A 20,762-nucleotide genomic window follows, 5' to 3' on the forward strand; every position below is an offset into this window, starting at 1 on the left:
AAACAAAGACATGTAAAAAAATAAATAAAATAAAAAGTCTACATAGAAATCTCAGTATATCACAAACATATGTGTCTGTAGATGTGGAGGTCCGTCAATCAGGGATTCAGTTCAGTTTGTGGTTCAGCGCATTGTTCCTTTGTGCTCCTGAGTCCCCCCTCTCGCTCTGTTTCCACACCCAAGCTTACTGGCCAACATTGGCTAGCTTGCTAACTACTTCCAGACACATGAGAGAACACCCCACTCTGACCATTACTTGCCCTAGCAGAGCTGGTTGTTGTTTTGATGTTATCCAGAGCGTTGGTGACTAACTTTGCTGCAAATATCCTAAGCAGGGCTACAGCAACTTCCAGAGGCGGTCAGGCTCCTTGGGCTTTTCAGTGGCCACTCTGGTTTTGGAGTCTTTGGCAGAATGGTGTCACATATCATTCTGGGTTCCACTGCGCAAGAGGGGGTCCGTGGAGTTTTATTAACATCAATGCAGACGCAGTGAATTTGGAGCATAGATACCGCTGGTGTGAGAAAGTTAATCTGTTTAAACCCCGTCACACTCCGCCGAGCTGCAGATTTTTCCCCCACAATCTTATTGGCCAAACTTGTCAAGCCTGACGGGCCTCCGCAGTACACACACACACACATAGCCTACAGTTCTTCATAAATCTCGCCACTGTCAGAGAAAAGACACTGCCACTTACCTACCTTTAGGCTGCTATACATATTTATTTGGTTTGCCATTCAGCATGGGATTTTATTGGCAATTAAATATAATTTATCAAAATTAATTTTCCAAAAATAGTTTTACCAGCTCCGAAAAAGTGAGGGAGCACCACTAGCCCACGCTCCAGCAGCACTACACTTCTGGACACTAGGAAACCTGCACATGCAGGAGAGGGTCATTGCCAGACCAGATCAGTGCCTGATTGGTTAGTGGGAATGGCACGGTTTCTGGAGGATGGTCACGAAAAATGTCCAGCTAAGAAACAAAGTTTATGACCCCTTGACCATAGGCCCTGGTGGGGCAGTGGAGTGGACCGAGGTGTGAAATGGGGAATTCAAGGCTTTTTTCCCCATTTGTTTTATTTTAACCATGTTTTGCATTTCTCTGAAAGCACTATTTCTTTAGAAACTTCACAGATTGGATTATAAATCCAAACACCATTGTCAATCAATGATTGGCTTAGCAACTCACAGCTATTTACAGCGCATTCAGAATGTATTCAGACCCCTTCTCTTTTTTCTACATTTTGTTACATTAGCCTTATTCTAAAATGGATTGAATTGTTTTTTTTTCCCTCAATCTGCACATTATACCCCAGAATGACAAAGCAAAAACAGGTTTTTATACATTCGCTGAAATATCACATTTCTATAAGTTTTAGACCCGTTGCTATGAGACTCGAAATTGAGCTCAGGTGCATCCTGTTTCCACAGTAGCCTTAATCATTCTTAATTGGAAGAATTTGGAACCACCAAGACTCTTCCTAGAGCTGTCCGCCCGGCCAAACTGAGCAATCGGGGGAGAAGGGCCCCGATCAGGGAGGTGACCAAGAACACGATGGTCAATCTGATAGAGCTCCAGAGTTCTGCAGTGGAGATGGGAGAACCTTCCAGAAGGACAACCATCTATGCAGCACTCCACCAATCAGGCCTTTATGATAGAGTGGCCAGACGGAAGTCACTCCTCAGTAAAAGGCACATGACAGCCTGCTTGGAGTTTACAAAAGGCCCCTAGAGGAATCTCAGACCATGATAAACAATATTCTCTGGTCTGATGAAACCATGATTGAACTCTTTAGCCTGAATACCAAGAGTCACATCTGGAGGATGGCACCATCCCTACGGTGAGGCATGGTGGTGGCAGCATCATGCTGTCGGGATGTTTTTCAGCAGCAGGGATGGGAAAAATAGTCAGGATCGAGGCAAAGATGATCAGAACAAAGTACAGAGAGATCCTTGATGAAAACCTGCTCCAGAGCGCTCAGGATCTCAGACTGGGGAAGGTTCTACTTCCAACAGGACAACGACACTAAGCACACAGCCAAGACAACGCAGGAGTGGCATCGGGACAAGTCTCTGAATGGCCCAGCCAGAGCCCGGACTTGAACCCGATCCAACCTGACAGAGCTTGAGAGGATCTGCATTTTTGAACAAGGCTGTAAAGTCAAGGTGTCTGAATACTTTCCGAATGCACTGTGAGTTTGAGTCCGTCTATACTGTAACTTCACATTAATCTATATATTTTCCCCTTTAATCAATGGATGTACACCTCAAACTAAATGCTATCTACAGAGAGAAGCAGCAGTTATGTGGATGTGAACTTTGGTCTAGTTAAACGTTTTTACAGCTCCTGGCCTGGTCTCCACTCCTTGAGGGCTTGAGGCAGTGGGAGAGCAGGGGACGGTAAGGGGCAATTCAGTACATATTACTGAATACTTCAAAGGGCTTTTTTTCTATGAAGAACCCATTTATCAGGGTTAGTTATCAGAATCTTTGCTTTAATCCTCTAAAAAGGTTCTTCCTTGAACTCTCTATGAAAGGCGCAAAGCCTTATTTGCATATTTACCAGTGTACCTTTCGAGTGATCTCGGTGGCCTTGTGGTTAGAGTGTCCACCCTGAGATTGGAAGGTTCAGAGTTCATTCCTTGACTGAGTCATACCAAAGACAGTAAAAATGGGACCCTCTGCTTGGCACTTAGCTATAGATAGATTGGGGGGGGGGGGGGGGGTAAGGCCCTGTATGTGTACATCACGCTACAGAAACAGGAGATCGGCTCCTGCTCATATGAGCTGTTCCGGGCTCGCACAAGCCAAGGGTACTTACTTAACTTTGAGTGAATTGTAGAGTTACTGTGTTTGTTGGTGACAGAGACATGGTTGTTGCATTCAATGGCCTTCACCAAGTGAGAACCTAAATGAATAGTCATTAAAACTTCTTAGGGCCGAGATCCCGTTAACGGGATCGATATGACAACAGCCAGTGAAAGTCCAGGGCGCCAAATTCAAAACCAGAAATCCCATAATTAAAATTCCTCAAACATAGAAGTATTTCACACCATTTAAGATACACTTCTTGTTAATCCCACCAGTGTCCAATTTCAAATAGGCTTTACAGCGAAAGCACCACAAATGATTATGTTAGGCCAGAGCCAAGTCACAGAAAAACAGCCATTTTTCCAGTCAAAGAGAAGAGTCACAAAAATCAGAAATAGAGATAATAACTAACCTTTGATGATCATCAGATGACACCCATAGGACTTCATGTTACACAATACATGTATGTTTTGTTCGATAAAGTTCATATTTATATAAAAATAATCTCCGTATACATTGGCACGTGATGTTCAGTAGTTCCAAAAACATCTGGTGATTTTGCAGAGAGCCACACCAATTTACAGAAATACTCATTATAAATGTTGATGAAAATACAAGTGTTATGCATGGAACTTTAGATACGCAACAGCTGTGTCAGATTTCAAAAAAGCTTTACGAAAAAAAGCAAACCATGCTATAATCTGAGTACGATGCTCAGAGACTAAACAAGCCAAAAAGATATCCGCCATATTGTGCAGTCAACATTAGTCAGAAATAGCATTGTAAATATTCACTTACCTTTGATGATCTTCATCAGAATGCAATCCCAGGAATCCCAGTTCCACAATAAATGTTTGTTTTGTTCGATAATGTTCATCATTTATGTCCAAATAGCTACTTTTGTTAGGATTTGTTTATAAAATGCACTAAGTCACGAAGCACGTTCACTAGGAGCAGACAAAATATCAAAACGTTCCATTACAGTCCTTAGAAACATGTCAAACGATGTATAGAATCAATCTTTAGGATGTTAGCATAAATCTTCAATAATGTTCCAACCGGAGAATTCCTTTGTCTGTAGAAATGCAATGGAACGCGAGCTACCTCTCACGGGAACAAGCGTCACGAGCTCAAAGCATTCTGCCAGACCTCTGACTCATTCCCCTCTCATTCCCCCCACTTTACAGTAGAAGCATCAAACTAGGTTCTAAAGACTGACATCTAGTGGAAGCCTTAGGAAGTGCAACACGACCAATATCCCACTGTATCTTCGATAGGCAAAGAGTTGAAAAACTACAAACCTCGGATTTCCCAATTCCTGGTTGGATTTTCTCAGGTTTTTGCCGGCCACAGGAGTTCTGTTATACACAGACATCATTCAAACAGTTTTAGAAACTTCAGAGTGTTTTCTATCCAAATAAGCATATATTAGCAACTGGGACTGAGTAGCAGGCAGTTCACTCTGGGCACCTTATTCAGCCAAGCTACTAAATACTCCCCCCAGCCATAAGAAGTTCAACTCTTTATGATAATACATGACATATATCATAATGCCTAACTTTGACGGTCTAGTTTTACCCAAACGCACTGGTCAAAACTTCTGGTTTGCAGGCCACATCAGACATGCAAGTCACATTATGCTCACTTGCAAGTGATGTTTTTTTTGCTATTGGAATTCCAGAGTGAGGATACCCAACAATTGGAACGTTTAACCCCCACACAACCTGCAGTTGAAATGACTGCAACGGTAGGGAGTATTTAGAAATGAGACTACTTAAACCAGCTAAACTGGAACAACCATCTCAGTAACAGGGTGCAATAAATCCAACTACTCACAGATAGGAATAGTTTAGAAACATGCATGTTATTGTTTGTTTGAGAAGCATAAGATGAATCCATCAATGTATCTGTCAAGCACAGATATTGAAACAAATGATTCAAAAATCAACCTCCAGAAATATGATAATGATGGGTGTGTTTGAGTATTTCTAAGTGTGTTACTCTACAGAGTAACAATGACCCAATCACATTCAACTCTGGGTATTAACACCAACACTGGGGTTAAACTTTTTTTAACAAATCAAAAACTGAAAAATTGGGTGTGCAAAATTATTCAGCCCCCTTAAGTTAATACTTTGTAGCGCCACCTTTTGCTTTTGCTTGGGGTATGTCTCTATCAGTTTTGCACATCGAGAGACTGGATGGAGAGCATTTGTGAACAGCAGTTTTCAGTTCTGTCCACAGATTCTCGATTGGATTCAGGTCTGGACTTTGACTTGGCCATTCTAACACCTGGATATGTTTATTTTTGAACCATTCCATTGTAGATTTTGCTTTAAGTTTTGGATCATTGTCTTGTTGGAAGATAAATCTCCATCCCAGTCTCAGGTCTTTTGCAGACTCCATCAGGTTCTTCCAGAATGGTCCTGTATTTGGCTTTTAACCATCTTCCCTGTCCCTGCTGAAGAAAAGCAGGCCCAAACCATGATGCTGCCACCACCATGTTTGACAGTGGGGATGGTGTGTTCAGGGTGATGAGCTGTGTTGCTTTTACGCCAAACATAACATTTTGCATTGTTGCCAAAAAGTTGAATTTTGGTTTCATCTGACCAGAGCACCTTCTTCCACATGTTTGGTGTCTCCCATGTGGCTTGTGGCGAACTTTAAACGACACTTTTTATGGATATCTTTAAGAAATGGCTTTCTTCTTGCCACTCTTCCATAAAGGCCAGATTCGTGCAATATACGACTGATTGTTGTCCTAGGGACAGCGTCTCCCACCTCAGCTGTAGATCTCTGCAGTTCATCCAGAGTGATCATGGGCCTCTTGGCTGCATCTCTGATCAGTCTTCTCCTTGTATGAGCTGAAAGTTGAGGGACGGCCAGCTCTTGGTAGATTTGCAGTGGTCTGATACTCCTTCCATTTCAATATTATCGCTTGCACAGTGCTCCTTGGGATGTTTAAAGCTTGGGAAATCTTTTTGTATCCAAATCCGGCTTTAAACTTCTTCACAACAGTATCTCGGACCTGCCTGGTGTGTTCCTTGTTCTTCATGATGCTCTCTGCGCTTTTAACGGACCTCTGAGACTATCACAGTGCAGGTGCATTTATACGGAGACTTGATTACACACAGGTGGATTGTATTTATCATCATTAGTCATTTAGGTCAACATTGGATCATTCAGAGATCCTCACTGAACTTCTGGAGAGAGTTTGCTGCACTGAAAGTAAAGGGGCTGAATAATTTTGCACGCCCAATTTTTCAGTTTTTGATTTGTTAAAAAAGTTTGAAATATCCAATAAATGTCGTTCCTCTTCATGATTGTGTCCCACTTGTTGTTGATTCTTCAAAAATATACAGTTTTATATCTTTATGTTTGAAGCCTGAAATGTGGCAAGAGGTCACAAAGTTCAAGGGGGCCGAATACTTTCACAAGGCACTGTACATACATACATACATACATACCACTGCCAAGACAGAGAGGGGAAATAAAGAGTGCGAGAGAGAGAAACCCACTGGGCACACGCTGGTTGAATAAATGTTTCCACGTCATTTCAATGAAATGACATTGAAACAACTAGGAATAGACATTGAATTGACTTCTGTGCCCAGTGGGAAGAGAAGGACAGGGAGGGTCTAGGGTAACAAAAATGTTGATGTGAGCCAAAGAGAACGGAACATGGCAGAGAGCCAAAACACATATTTCCTGGAAATCCTATAGAGCATGGGAACGATCACTGTAAAGCTGCTCAACTCTCAGTAACACAACATGATAAGAGATGTTCCATGAATAGAGTGCCTTTATTTTACACTCAATTTAACAGCTGGATCACGTACATCTACGCTTTAACTTAACCTCTCTGGTACAAGCACCTCGACAACAGCCAGTGAAATTGCAGGGCGCCAAATTCAAAACAGAAATCCCATAATTAAAATTCCTTAAACATACAAGTATTTTACACCATTTAAAAAATACAGTTCTTGTAAACCCAGCCACAGTGTTCGATTTCAAATAGGCTTTACCGCGAAAGCTCAACAAACGATTATGTTAGGTCAGCACCTAGTCACAGAAAACCATACAGCCATTTCCCAGCCAAGGCTAGGGCTCACAAAAGTCAGAAATAGCGATTAGTGATTAATTTAAACTTTGATTTTCATCAGATGGCACTCACAGGACTTCATATTACACAATAAATGTGCGTTTTGTTCGATAAAGTTAATCTTTATGTCCAAAAACCTCCTTTGAAATTGGTGTGTTATGTTCAGAAATGCATCGTCTCAAACATCCGATGAAAGTGCAGAGAGCCGCATCAAATAACAGAAGGAGTCATCATAAACATTGATAAAAGATACAAGTGTTAACTTCTTGCGTCGAGCCATCCCGGATCCGGTATCGTGACTACAGCCTCAAGCTCATTACCATAACGCAACGTTAACTATTCATGAAAAATCGCAAATGAAATGAAATGAATCTATTTGCTCTCAAGCTTAGCCTTTTGTTAACAACACTGTCATCTCAGATTTTCAAAATATCCTTCTCAACCATTGCAAAACAAGCATTTGTGTAACAGTATTGATAGCTAACGTAGCATTTAGCGTAGCATTTAGCGTAGCATTTAGCGTAGCATTTAGCGTAGCATTTAGCGTAGCATTTAGCGTAGCATTCAGCAGGCAACATTTTCACAAAAACCAGAAAAAGCATTCAAATAAAATAATTTACCTTTGAAGAACTTCGGATGTTTTCAATGAGGATACTCTCAGATAGCAAATGTTCAGTTTTTCCTGAAAGATTGTTTAGGACAAATTGCTCCGTTTTCTGCGTCACGTTTAGCTTCGAAAAAAAACCTGTATCCAGGATTGTGTAAATCTATCCGCAAGCTCATTAGCATAACACAACGTTAACTATTCATGAAAATCGCAAATGAAATTAAATAAATCTATTTGCTCTCAAGCTTAGCCTTTTGTTAACAACACTGTCATCTCAGATTTTCAAAATATGCTTTAACCATAGCTAAACAAGCATTTGTGTAACAGTATTAGTATTAGCCTAGCATAGGATGCCTCTATTTCAGCATGCAACATTTTCCACAAAAACCAGAAAATAATTCAAATAAAATAATTTACCTTTGAAGAACTTCAGATGTTTTCAATGAGGAGACTCTGTTAGATAGCAAATGTTCCGTTTTTACAAAAAATATTAGTGTCGACTAATCGCTCCGTTTTGTTCATCACGTTTGGTTAAGGAACAACAAAAAAAGTCATTAAAACGCGAACTTTTCCAAATTAACTCCATAATATCGACAGAAACATGGCAAACCGATGTTTAGAATCAATCCTCAAGGTGTTTTTCACATATCTATCGACGATAAAATCCATCGTGGCAGTTTACTTTCTCTTCTGAAGAAATGGAACGCGCATGGACCTACAGATTACGCACACAGGACACCGGGCGGGACACCAGGTAAATGTAGTCTCTTATGGTCAATCTGCCAATGATATACCTACAAACACGTCACAATGCTGCAGACACCTCGGGGAATAGACAGAAAGCGCAGGCTCATTCCTGGCGCATTCACAGCCATATAAGGAGACATTGCAACACAGCGCCTTCAGAATCTGGGGCATTTCCTGTATGAAACCTCATCTTGGTTTCGCCTGTTGCATTAGTTTTGGAGACGTCAGAGTTGTCTTTCCAAGGCTGTCAATTCCATGCATCTTTTCGTGACAAAATATTGGGCTTAAAAACGGGCACGTCTTTTTATCCAACAATGACACAGCGCCCCCATAGGTTCAAGAGGTTAAACATACGAATACATAAACTTCTCCTTAATGCATTAATGCAACTGCTGTGTCAGATTTCAAAAAGGCTTTACGGCAAAAGCACACTTTGCGATTATGTTAGTCGCAGCTCCTAGCCACAGAAACCCATACAGCCATTTTAATATATAATAATATATGCCATTTAGCAGACGCTTTTATCCAAAGCGACTTACAGTCATGTGTGCATACATTCTATGTATGGGTGGTCCCGGGGATCGAACCCACTACCCTGGCGTTACAAGCGCCATGCTCTACCAACTGAGCTACAGAAGGATTTTCCAACCAAGGAGAATGTCACATAAGTCAGAAATAGCATTGAAATTAATCACTTACCTTTAATGATCTTCATCTGGTGGCACTCCCAGGTCTCCATGTTAGACAACAAATGTTAGTTTTGTTCGATAAAGTTCTCCATGTCCAAATACCTCCGTTTCGTTGGTGCGTTTAGTTCAGAAATCCAAAGGCACAATGCGCGCTCTCAACACCAAGACGAAAAATCTAAAGTACAATACATGATAGTAGAAACATGTCAAATAATGTTTAAAATCGACCCTCAGGTTGTTTTTGTCATAAATAATAAATCATATTTCAACCGTACAAAAGCTTCGTCAATGGAAAGGGTAAACAAGAAATGTGCGCTCCCGATCACGTGCTGGGTTCATGGATGGAAATGTCCACTGTCCTCTCATTGAAAGTGGTGTACCTCCCTCATTTTTCAGAGTAAAATCCTGAAACAATGCCTAAAGACTGGTCACATGTTGAGGAAGCCATAGAGATCGTGAACTGGGTCCTAAGTCTTTGTATGGTGGATAGGTTTTCAATGGAAAAAACAGCCTTTCAAAATAATAGTACCCCCTGGCTGGATTTTCACCTGCCATATCAGTTCTGTTATACTCACAAACATTATTTTAACAGTTTTGGAAACTTTAGTGTTTTATATCCAAATCTACTAATTATATGCATCTCCTTATGGGCCTGAGTAGCAGGCAGTTTAATTTGGGCACGCTTTTCATTCGGAGGTGAAAATACCACCTGCCCAAGACAGGTTAACCATGTTAAAAATGATAATATTAGTGTTACCCTGTTACCCATACATAGAAAGGCTAGACATTTTTTACAATGTTTTTGTTGCCCCTCCCTTTTACACACAACAAGCATCCATTCCCCCTGTCACAATTTTAAAATGCTACTTTAATTGTCACCCATTATAGGCCATTTTTTGTAATTTAGCCTCTGGAGATGGAAAAACATGTTATGAAGTTGCGCATGTGCTCTTTATGACAATGTAAAAAGTTTTAAATAAATAAAATGTACAAAATTATACCACCCATATGAGTGAGGCAATCAGGAGGCCACAGAAGGGTATAAACATAAAATAATACAATATATTACAAATACCTATGACTAATGCCACGTTCACATGCTAGTCGGAACTAGGAAACGGACATTTCTGACTTGCTAACTTGCTGTAGAAAGATGATCCTGAGTTTCCCACTTGGGAGGTATCAGAATCCTGAGTGGCTCAGTGGTCTAAGGCACTTCATCACAGTGCTAGAGGCATCCCTACCGACCCGGATTCGATCCCGGTCTGTATCATAACCGGCCGTGAATCCCATAGGGATCCACAATTGGCCCAGCGTCGTCCGGGTTAGGCCTGTATTGTAAATAAGAATTTGTTCTTAATTGACTTGCCTAGTTAAATAAAATCAAAACAAACAACAACAAAAAACACACACACAAAAAAATATAAAATAAATCGACCAAGGAAGAGCTACGCAAATGTTAATTTTAAGGGTCGTAGCCAAAACTGTGCCCCTGATTGGTTAGTGCCATTGTTTCTAGGGGATGGTCACAAAATGTCCAACTAGGAGCAAAAGTTTATGCCCCCTTGACTATAGGCCCAGAATAGGGGGATGGGCAGTAGTGAGATGGTGATGAGAGAATGTAAAACCCTATTTTAACCCTGCAGGAGTGGCTGTTTACTGAAAAATCGTAATTTGCATGTCTCTGAAGGCACTGTTTCTTTAGAACTTTACTAATAGGCGTTTTAATCCATACACCATTGTCAATCAATGATTCACTTTGAGACCTACATCTATTTAAGAGTGCTTGATTCGATCAGAAGAATACCGAAAGGAATAAATAGAAAATTACACATGTAATCAAAAATACCCGACTTCAAACTGAACAATAAGAACCTCTAGAAACAAAGTATCTGCCTCTTCAGTGAATAAGGAACACAGAGATCCATGAACATGTTTTATCAGTCTTTCATATAATCAGTGTCTCACCCACTGTTCTGGTTAGATTTTTTTTCATAAAAAGCATGAAACATGCAGCCTGTTCCCGTTAAATGTCCGCTTGTGGGATCTGGTGGATTCGCGAGGCTATGATACGTCATCGATCAACACACACACAAAAAAAACGTTTTCAAACAGTAAACATTGATGATGATGTGGAAGTTGTGCTTACCTCGCTATTCCAGTGGACACCGGTTGAAATGAGCCCAAGCTTACAAACCCCAGAGATCTTTCTCTCTTCCACCCCTCCCCCCAATTCTTCCAGCCCCTTGTCACTGAAACCAGCGCTGATTGGTTCATTTCACTAGCCGTGTGTCCGTGGAACAATTATGATTGGTCAACTGTGGCTGATTAATCAACTTTAGTGTCTCAAATCAAGAGAGGAGAAAAAAGGCTGGATATAGCCTACAAGAGTACAAACTAGAGGATAGAGGCTACATAAAAAAAGTAAAATTGCCGTGTATTTTTGGACATTTGTAGTATTTACTACAGTGTTTTTGTATGGATAATAATGTAGTATTTACATAGTATTCTACAGTTTACAACAGAATTCTATAGTAAGTACTTGTAATATTCTATAGTAAACTTTACTATTTTTTCAGGTGGGCAGTTATGAAGGATGGTTTAATTCAATTTAAGCAGGGAGTCCAATTGAGATCAAGGTCTCTTTTTCAAGAGGGCACTGCATGATAAGATCAGCAGCAATTACACAAATGTTAGACACAGATACTACAATCAAGGGAGCAGAATAAGAAACACACATTTTTTATAAATACAAAACACAATTATAAACTAGAAAATGACATTTCCTGAAGTAAATGTGTGTGCTTTTGCGTTGTTGTGTTGAAGTAGGCTGAAACGGATCAAGAGCAGTGGCAAATCCAAATGTTGCCTTTGAAGTATGAGCTTTTAGGCAAATGTAATGGTCATAGTTCAAAATGTATAGATAGTGAAGGGTTGGCTGAGGACACACTTGATTGATCTTTATAAGGCCATATCAGGACATGTTCAGTATAACCTGTAATTTTCCATTCTGTTTAAGCTGTATTTTTCCACTGAGATAATAAAATGGCTTGTTATAGCGGGCCTTTCTCTGCTGGACACTAGCCAAGTAATGCACACTTGTTTTTAAAATTATAATTTTGTGTGGTTGCTTATGGAGCCTCTTCCAGGCACCAGCTCATTATATCCAATGTCATTCTGTGAATATTCCCTTTGAAACTTATCAGTCTCATATTACCCAAAGTCTGTAATATTGCATGTATACGTCATTCAAAATGACTATATAAACCCTGAGACTCAGAACAATCATTTGCCTTGGAGCCTATAGGGCCTTTGAGACATTTGGCTCAGCCATCTTAGCAAATTGCATCAGGCCTCTGTTGGGACATTAAATACAGTTTCAGAAACTTGATGACTCATCTGAATTGTCGCCTTTAACACAGAATTCTCCCCCCTAAGCCTTCAATAGTATCAAAAGAATTTTGACAAGCAATGTACACATTTTCCACATTTTGTTGCATTACAGCCTTATTCTAAAATGGATCAAATATTGTTTTGCAGGAGTGGCTTCGGGAGAAGTCTCTGAATGTCCTTGAGTGGCCCAGCCAGAGCCCGGACTTGAACATTTCTGGAGAGACCTGAAAATAGCTGTGCAGTGACGCTCCCCATTCAACCTGACAAAGCTTGAGAGGATCTGCAGAGAAGAATGGGAGAAACTCCCCAAATACAGGTGTGCCAAGCTTGTAGCGTCATACCTAAGACTCGAGGCTATAATCGCTGCCTAAGATGCTTCAATAAAGTACTGAGAAAAGTGTCTGAATACTTATGTAAATTGTAATATCAGTTTATTTTTTAATACATTGTCATTGTGGAAAAAGTCAAGCGGTCTGAATACTTTCAGAATGCACTGTACGTTGAGTCAGTCTGCACATTTAAAGTTAGTTTGGCGTTTAAAACTAGTCATGGCACAATGTTTACCATGTTAAAGCCCCCATGCAGTCTTCCTAATTGTATTTTTAAATCACTGCATGTCCAATACATCACTGTGGCCTATTTCATTAAAACAAATGTATTTCCCTGAGCCTCTTTTTGACCTTGAAATGCTCAGTCTGTGGGCATGTTGATACAAATTGTAGTATACAGTATTTACACGCACAGCCCTGAATGGCGGAGAGGATCGTCCAGACCAGGGGTAAGTAACTAGATTCAGCCATAGGCTGACTTTTGTGGGAGTGGATAGTCTGTTCCACAGCCCCCTAATGTCACAACTGCACTGAAACAGGTGGTCTCTAGACCCTCAGTCAGAAAGCTCTTGATGCTGGTCAGACCTGAGGAACCTGCCCCAATCACACACACGCTTAGACATACCGTCCGTCTGTCTGTAGAGGGTGGGAGACATAGGGCAACACTATAGAAGGCAGATGACAGACACTCTAGTTCAGTTTCCACTGAGCCTACAGAGACACAATTGCATCACCACACAGATCCGTTATCGTTCCTCTGTCTCTACTGGCAGCAACAACTGTCCAACTCATTCTACCAACAGAATTGTGGTCCTCTGTAGCTCAGTTGGTAGAGCATGGCGCTTGTAACGCCAGGGTAGTGGGTTCAATCCCCGGGACCACCCATACGTAGAATGTATGCACACATGACTGTAAGTCGCTTTGGATAAAAGCGTCTGCTAAAATGGCATATATTATATTATATTATATTAGAATCACACCTCAGAAAATGTAGATAATTTCATAAACCTGAATAACAATGCAAACTAATCTAAAATCAGTTGGCTGTCACCCATAGATTGTACTCACCTGGTCCAGTGAGTGGATCAAGAAACCTGTGTCTTGCCTGTATATACTACCTGTGTATTACCTGTGCTAGCTGGTGTGGAAAATTTCTAAACTCCCAGAACCCAGGTTTTTGTGTAACCCCAGTCTATAATGTAGTCTGAGTGAGAAGGACTTTGCTCCCTGTTAACTGAAACTCTGTCAGATGCAGGTCATAGTTTGATACCCCACGGATAGCCCTTATCATGACTCCAATTCCATTACATTGGGTCATCGGACGTTCCCTGCAGCCTTGTGAGTGAAATGTCCCGACACAAATATGCCTCTCACACGACAGTTTTGGAAACATTTGCAACTTAACTTTTCATATGAACGAGAAAGATAATTTCTTGCTGGTATGAAAGTTGAGATACAAAGGTTTCCAAAACCGTATCATTGATGTTTCTAAATGTTAAAACACAGCTTCGGGAAAGAAGTTCACATGGAGCCAGCTGGTCCATACCTTCAGCTGAGAACCAAAAGGTAGGCTGGCTGAGCCGCTCCACAGTGTGCTTGTGGTGCTCCCCCATGTTAGATTTTTAAAATTTGAATTTGATTTAACTAGGCAAGTCAGCTAAGAACAAATTCTTATTTTCAATTACAGCCTAGGAACAGTGGGTTACCTGCCTATTCAGGGGCAGGACGACAGATTTGCACCTTGTCAGCTCGGGGGTTTGAACTTGCAACCTTTCGGTTATTAGTCCAATCTTCTAACCACTAGGCTACCCTGCCTCCTCAGGATGCATTCTTGGAATAACTGGATCTGTAAGCTGTAGTGAGACATTCTTTCAGGTCAAACTTTCTAATTCCTTGAGGACTTTAACTTTTCCCTAAGAGGCCTGTCCTGCACACATAGACTCTGACCAGCATATTAGCAGAGTAAAGAAACTTCACAAATCAAGAAAGTGAACAAAAAGCAGAGTAGGGGAGTGAAACAGCTGGGATCCTGGAGGAGAGGTTTGAGAACCACTGCTATAGGCTAACCCTTTTCTGACATACTTAAATAACCCCGAGGGTTGCTACTAGCCTACATAACTCTATTTCATCTACCTATGGGAAGAAGCTGAAACTCATAAACATAATGAACTCATCTCACCATCCACCATTTTACCTTCAGCTTGTTTTGACAGAATCCTCTTGAAGGGGTGGACATGTAAGATAAAGTACAGACCAGAATACTGACAGCAAGGAATAACAACGTATTTATAAATGTTTCTTTTCACACAGAAACCATCAACAAAACACCAAATGATGGAATTTCTTGTGGAAGAATGGTGTCGCATTCCTTCAATAGAGTTCTAAACACTTGTAGAATCTATGCCACGGTGCATTAAAGCTGTTCTCACTTGTGGTGGCCCAAGCCCTATTAATACATTTTATGATAGTGTTTCCTTTATTTTGTCAGTTACCTGCATGGTTAGCGTGAATATTTCTGAGGTACATGTCACCTGTGTGGTCTTGAGGGGCTAGAACATGCATTCAAACTGGGTGAAGATGGCGCGGCGTGCCCAGGGCTGGTGATACTGTACTGGTAGGCGGTGACAGGACCCCACAGTACCCTCTTGAACAGGGGGTAGTCAGTGAAGAACAGCCAGGCCAGGCTGGGCCCGACCCCCACCTCCCCGTATTGTCATCCATGTAGGACACAAAGTCCACCTGCAGCGGCACCAGCTTGGAAACGATGTAGCTGTGGACAGGACAGATTAACAGAGCAACAGAGCTTGGCTAGAACATATTGATGCCCGGCCCCCCATGGCCATCAGTCTCCCAGGCTGACCAAGCGGGACTGCATGTCTGCCTGGGGCATGATGGCTCCCAGGGCATGGATGAAGCCCACCATGGCCAGGGTGATGGGAACACATGCTTGTACAACCCCACCCAGTGGCCAGACTTATGCATTAAGTTGGGAGGCAGGAATTGAAAGTCGTAGTTGCGCCTGTAGGGAACACAATCACATCCACCTAGCAAACACACAACTGGACCTTCATAAAAATAGTCAAACACAAAAAACTATCCTTTTTAAACAAAACTATACAAAAGAAATTCACGTCACCAAATAACTGATTAAAACACACTGTTTTGCAATGAAGGGCTATAGTAGCCTCAACAGCACTCTGTAGGGTAGCACCAGGGTGTAGTCGGAGGACATTTATTTTCCATCCTCTTCTGGGTACATTGACTTCAACACAAAACCTAGGAGGATCATGGTTCTCACCCCCTTCCATAGACTTACACAGTAATTATGACGACTACCGGAAGATGTCCTCCAACCTATCAGAGCTCTTGCAGCATGAACTGACATGTTTTGAATCCAATCAAAGGATCAGAGAATGAATCTAGTACTGAAAGGATAAGCTACAGCTAACTAGCACTGCAGTGCATAACATGTGTTGAGTAGGTGACTCAATGAAAGAGAAAGACAATAGTTTAAAGTTTTTAACAAATGTCTTAAATTAAGGTGAAGCAGCAGATAGAGACATTTTGTAGTATTTAAAAAAAAACTTTCACTTACGCTAGCTAATGCAGTTAATTTAGCCTATTCAACAACCTGACTCAAACAGAGAGGAAGGACATTTATGTTAGCTAGCTGGCTAAGTCTATACAACAGTCTTTGCTTTCGGTTTTATTAATTTATTGCCAACGGGTGTATTCATTCCACCAATTCTGTTGCAAAAAGTTTCTTAAACGGAAGCAAATGGATAGAAACGGGGATGGACCTAACTGAATTTGTCCCAATAGAAACTCGTTTTAGTTAAACTAAACTCTAGATCAGCTAGATACAGGCAAGTGTGTGCATGTTTCACTCTCTGTCAACTTGATTACTCCAATTTGTCTCTAGACCTACACTAAACTTTAATTTGTAGGCTAGGTTCTAACAACCTCATGATGGGTATAGGGCAAATTTGAGTAAGGTTTAGCCTACTACTTCAATCAATGTTAAATTAAGCTGAGTGAATGGAATATGAATGACAGTCTGATTTCGAGGCAACCTAAGGCTGTACAATTTGTTGTTTTGCAAACCAACGCTGTAAGAGCTAAGAAATGCTGTATGCATTTTCTGTTATGGTTATTGATTCAATAATCATTTTGTTGTTCATCGAACAAAATAGTTGGCTACGTTTGCCTGTATATCACATTGCCTGCGTATATACAGCATTAATTCCTACCTAGTCTGAACTACCTACCAGAAAGACAATGAATTTCCAGCATGGCCAGTCAAGTAAAAAATTGCTCATATACATGACATATTGGTGGGCCATCAAATCATGACTCATGCTATGGTTATATTAGCATGATATGTTACACCACCACATCCTATAATTTGAAAAGTATTGTGACTCCTTGACTTTTTCCAAATGTTACAGCCTCATTACAAAATTGATTAAATTGATTTTACACCCTCAATCTACACACAGTACCCAATAATGACAAAGCAAAAACAGGCTTTTCCAAATGTTACCAAAGAGGGAGAGAGGGATTACTTAACCTATCCTAGGTATTCCTTAAAGAGGTGGGGTTTCAGGTGTCTCCGGAAGGTGGTGATTGACTCCGCTGTCCTGGCGTCGTGAGGGAGTTTGTTCCACCATTGGGGGGCCAGGGCAGCGAACAGTTTTGACTGGGCTGAGCGGGAGCTGTACTTCCTCAGTGGTAGGGAGGCGAGCAGGCCAGAGGTGGATGAACGCAGTGCCCTTGTTTGGGTGTAGGGCCTGATCAGAGCCTGGAGGTACTGAGGTGCCATTCCCCTCACAGCTCCGTAGGCAAGCACCATGGTCTTGTAGCGGATGCGAGCTTCAACTGGAAGCCAGTGGAGAGAACGGAGGAGCGGGGTGACGTGAGAGAACTTGGGAAGGTTGAACACCAGACGGGCTGCGGCGTTCTGGATGAGTTGAAGGGGTTTAATGGCACAGGCAGGGAGCCCAGCCAACAGCGAGTTGCAGTAATCCAGACGGGAGATGACAAGTGCCTGGATTAGGACCTGCGCCGCTTCCTGTGTGAGGCAGGGTCGTACTCTGCGGATGTTGTAGAGCATGAACCTACAGGAACGGGCCACCGCCTTGATGTTAGTTGAGAACGACAGGGTGTTGTCCAGGATCACGCCAAGGTTCTTGGCGCTCTGGGAGGAGGACACAATGGAGTTGTCAACCGTGATGGCGAGATCATGGAACGGGCAGTCCTTCCCCGGGAGGAAGAGCAGCTCCGTCTTGCCGAGGTTCAGCTTGAGGTGGTGATCCGTCATCCACACTGATATGTCTGCCAGACATGCAGAGATGCGATTCGCCACCTGGTCATCAGAAGGGGGAAAGGAGAAGATTAATTGTGTGTCGTCTGCATAGCAATGATAAGAGAGACCATGTGAGGTTATGACAGAGCCAAGTGACTTGGTGTATAGCGAGAATAGGAGAGGGCCAAGAACAGAGCCCTGGGGGACACCAGTGGTGAGAGCGCGTGGTGAGGAGACAGATTCTCGCCACGCCACCTGGTAGGAGCGACCTGTCAGGTAGGACGCAATCCAAGCGTGGGCCGCGCCGGAGATGCCCAACTCGGAGAGGGTGGAGAGGAGGATCTGATGGTTCACAGTATCGAAGGCAGCCGATAGATCTAGAAGGATGAGAGCAGAGGAGAGAGAGTTAGCTTTAGCAGTGCGGAGCGCCTCCGTGATACAGAGGAGAGCAGTCTCAGTTGAATGACTAGTCTTGAAACCTGACTGATTTGGATCAAGAAGGTCATTCAGAGAGAGATAGCGGGAGAGCTGGCCAAGGACGGCACGTTCAAGAGTTTTGGAGAGAAAAGAAAGAAGGGATACTGGTCTGTAATTGTTGACATCGGAGGGATCGAGTGTAGTTTTTTTCAGAAGGGGTGCAACTCTCGCTCTCTTGAAGACGGAAGGGACGTAGCCAACGGTCAGGGATGAGTTGATGAGCGAGGTGAGGTAAGGGAGAAGGTCTCCGGAAATGGTCTGGAGAAGAGAGGAGGGGATAGGGTCAAGCGGGCAGGTTGTTGGGCGGCCGGCCGTCACAAGACGCGAGATTTCATCTGGAGAGAGAGGGGAGAAAGAGGTCAGAGCACAGGGTAGGGCAGTGTGAGCAGAACCAGCGGTGTCGTTTGACTTAGCAAACGAGGATCGGATGTCGTCGACCTTCTTTTCAAAATGGTTGACGAAGTCATCTGCAGAGAGGGAGGAGGGGGGGGCGGAGGATTCAGGAGGGAGGAGAAGGTGGCAAAGAGCTTCCTAGGGTTAGAGGCAGATGCTTGGAATTTAGCGTGGTAGAAAGTGGCTTTAGCAGCAGAGACAGAGGAGGAAAATGTAGAGAGGAGGGAGTGAAAGGATGCCAGGTCCGCAGGGAGGCGGAGTTTTCCTCCATTTCCGCTCGACTGCCCGGAGCCCTGTTCTGTGAGCTCGCAATGAGTCATCGAGCCACGGAGCGGGAGGGAGGACCGAGCCGGCCTGGAGGATAGGGGACATAGAGAGTCAAGGGATGCAGAGAGGGAGGAGAGGAGGGTTGAGGAGGCAGAATCAGGAGATAGGTGGGAGAAGGTTTGAGCGGAGGGAAGAGATGATAGGATGGAAGAGGAGAGAGTAGCGGGGAGAGAGAGCGAAGGTTGGGACAGCGCGATACCATCCGAGTAGGGGCAGTGTGGGAGGTGTTGGATGAGAGCGAGAGGGAAAAGGATACAAGGCAGTGGTCGGAGACTTGGAGGGGAGTTGCAATGAGGTTAGTGGAAGAACAGCATCTAGTAAAGATGAGGTCGAGCGTATTGCCTGCCTTGTGAGTAGGGGGGAAGGTGAGAGGGTGAGGTCAAAAGAGGAGAGGAGTGGAAAGAAGGAGGCAGAGAGGAAAGAGTCAAAGGTAGACGTGGGGAGGTTAAAGTCGCCCAGAACTGTGAGAGGTGAGCCGTCCTCAGGAAAGGAGCTTATCAAGGCATCAAGCTCATTGATGAACTCTCCGAGGGAACCTGGAGGGCGATAAATGATAAGGATGTTAAGCTTGAAAGGGCTAGTAACTGTGACAGCATGGAATTCAAAGGAGGCGATAGACAGATGGGTAAGGGGAGAAAGAGAGAATGACCACTTGGGAGAGATGAGGATCCCGGTGCCACCACCCCGCTGACCAGACGCTCTCGGGGTGTGCGAGAACACGTGGGCGGACGAAGAGAGAGCAGTAGGAGTAGCAGTGTTGTCTGTGGTGATCCATGTTTCCGTCAGTGCCAAGAAGTCGAGGGACTGGAGGGAGGCATAGGCTGAGATGAACTCTGCCTTGTTGACCGCAGATTGGCAGTTCCAGAGGCTACCGGAGACCTGGAACTCCACGTGGGTCGTGCGCGCTGGGACCACCAGAGTAGGGTGGCCGCGGCCACGCGGTGAGGAGCGTTTGTATGGTCTGTGCAGAGAGGAGAGAACAGGGATAAACAGACACATAGTTGACAGGCTACAGAAGAGGCTACGCTAATGCAAAGGAGATTGGAATGACAAGTGGACTACACGTCTCGAATGTTCAGAAAGTTAAGCTACGTAGCAAGAATCTTATTGACTAAAATGATTAAAATGATACAGTACTGCTGAAGTAGGCCAGCTGGCAGTGGGTGCGTTGTTGACACTACACTAATCAAGTCGTTCCGTTGAGTGTAATAGTTTCTGCAGTGTTGCTATTCGGGGGCTAGCAGGCTAGCTAGCAGTGATGTTTACGTTACGTTGCGTTAAAAGAACGACAATAGATGGCTAGCGAACCTAGAAAATCGCTCTAGACTACACAATTATCTTTGATACAAAGACGGCTATGTAGCTAGCTAAGTAGCTAGCTACGATCAAACAAATCAAACCGTTGTACTGTAATGAAATGGTGCCAGGTTTCCTCCAGATGTGAAGTTTGGCATTCAGGCCAAAGAGTTCAATCTGGTTTCTCATGGTCAGAGAGTGATTAGGCAAACTCCAAGCGGGCTGTCATGTGCATTTTCCGAGGAGTGGCATCCGCCCGGCCACCCTACCATAAAGGCCATAAACG

General features: G+C 43.0%; 1 protein-coding gene across 3 annotated transcripts in view; it reads right to left on the reverse strand.

Moving 5' to 3' along the window:
- The window catches only part of LOC123996870 (flavin-containing monooxygenase 5-like), a 30,996-nt gene extending 17,128 nt beyond the window's left edge, over nt 1–13,868 (reverse strand). The window contains exon 1 of one of the 3 annotated variants that reach the window (XM_046300657.1): nt 13,747–13,868. Coding sequence is in view for 1 of the 3 variants with exons in the window: in XM_046300655.1 (XP_046156611.1) it covers nt 10,925–11,034 (110 nt within the window). In the remaining 2 variants the exon portion in view is untranslated. Of the gene's footprint in view, nt 1–10,924; nt 11,068–11,105; nt 11,190–13,746 lie in introns of those variants that run through there. The other 2 variants (XM_046300656.1, XM_046300655.1) reach the window with 2 other exon arrangements.
- Nucleotides 13,869–20,762: the final 6,894 nt, after the last annotated feature.

The sequence above is a fragment of the Oncorhynchus gorbuscha genome, linkage group LG15, assembly GCF_021184085.1.
Source record: "Oncorhynchus gorbuscha isolate QuinsamMale2020 ecotype Even-year linkage group LG15, OgorEven_v1.0, whole genome shotgun sequence".
NCBI lineage: Eukaryota > Metazoa > Chordata > Actinopteri > Salmoniformes > Salmonidae > Oncorhynchus > Oncorhynchus gorbuscha.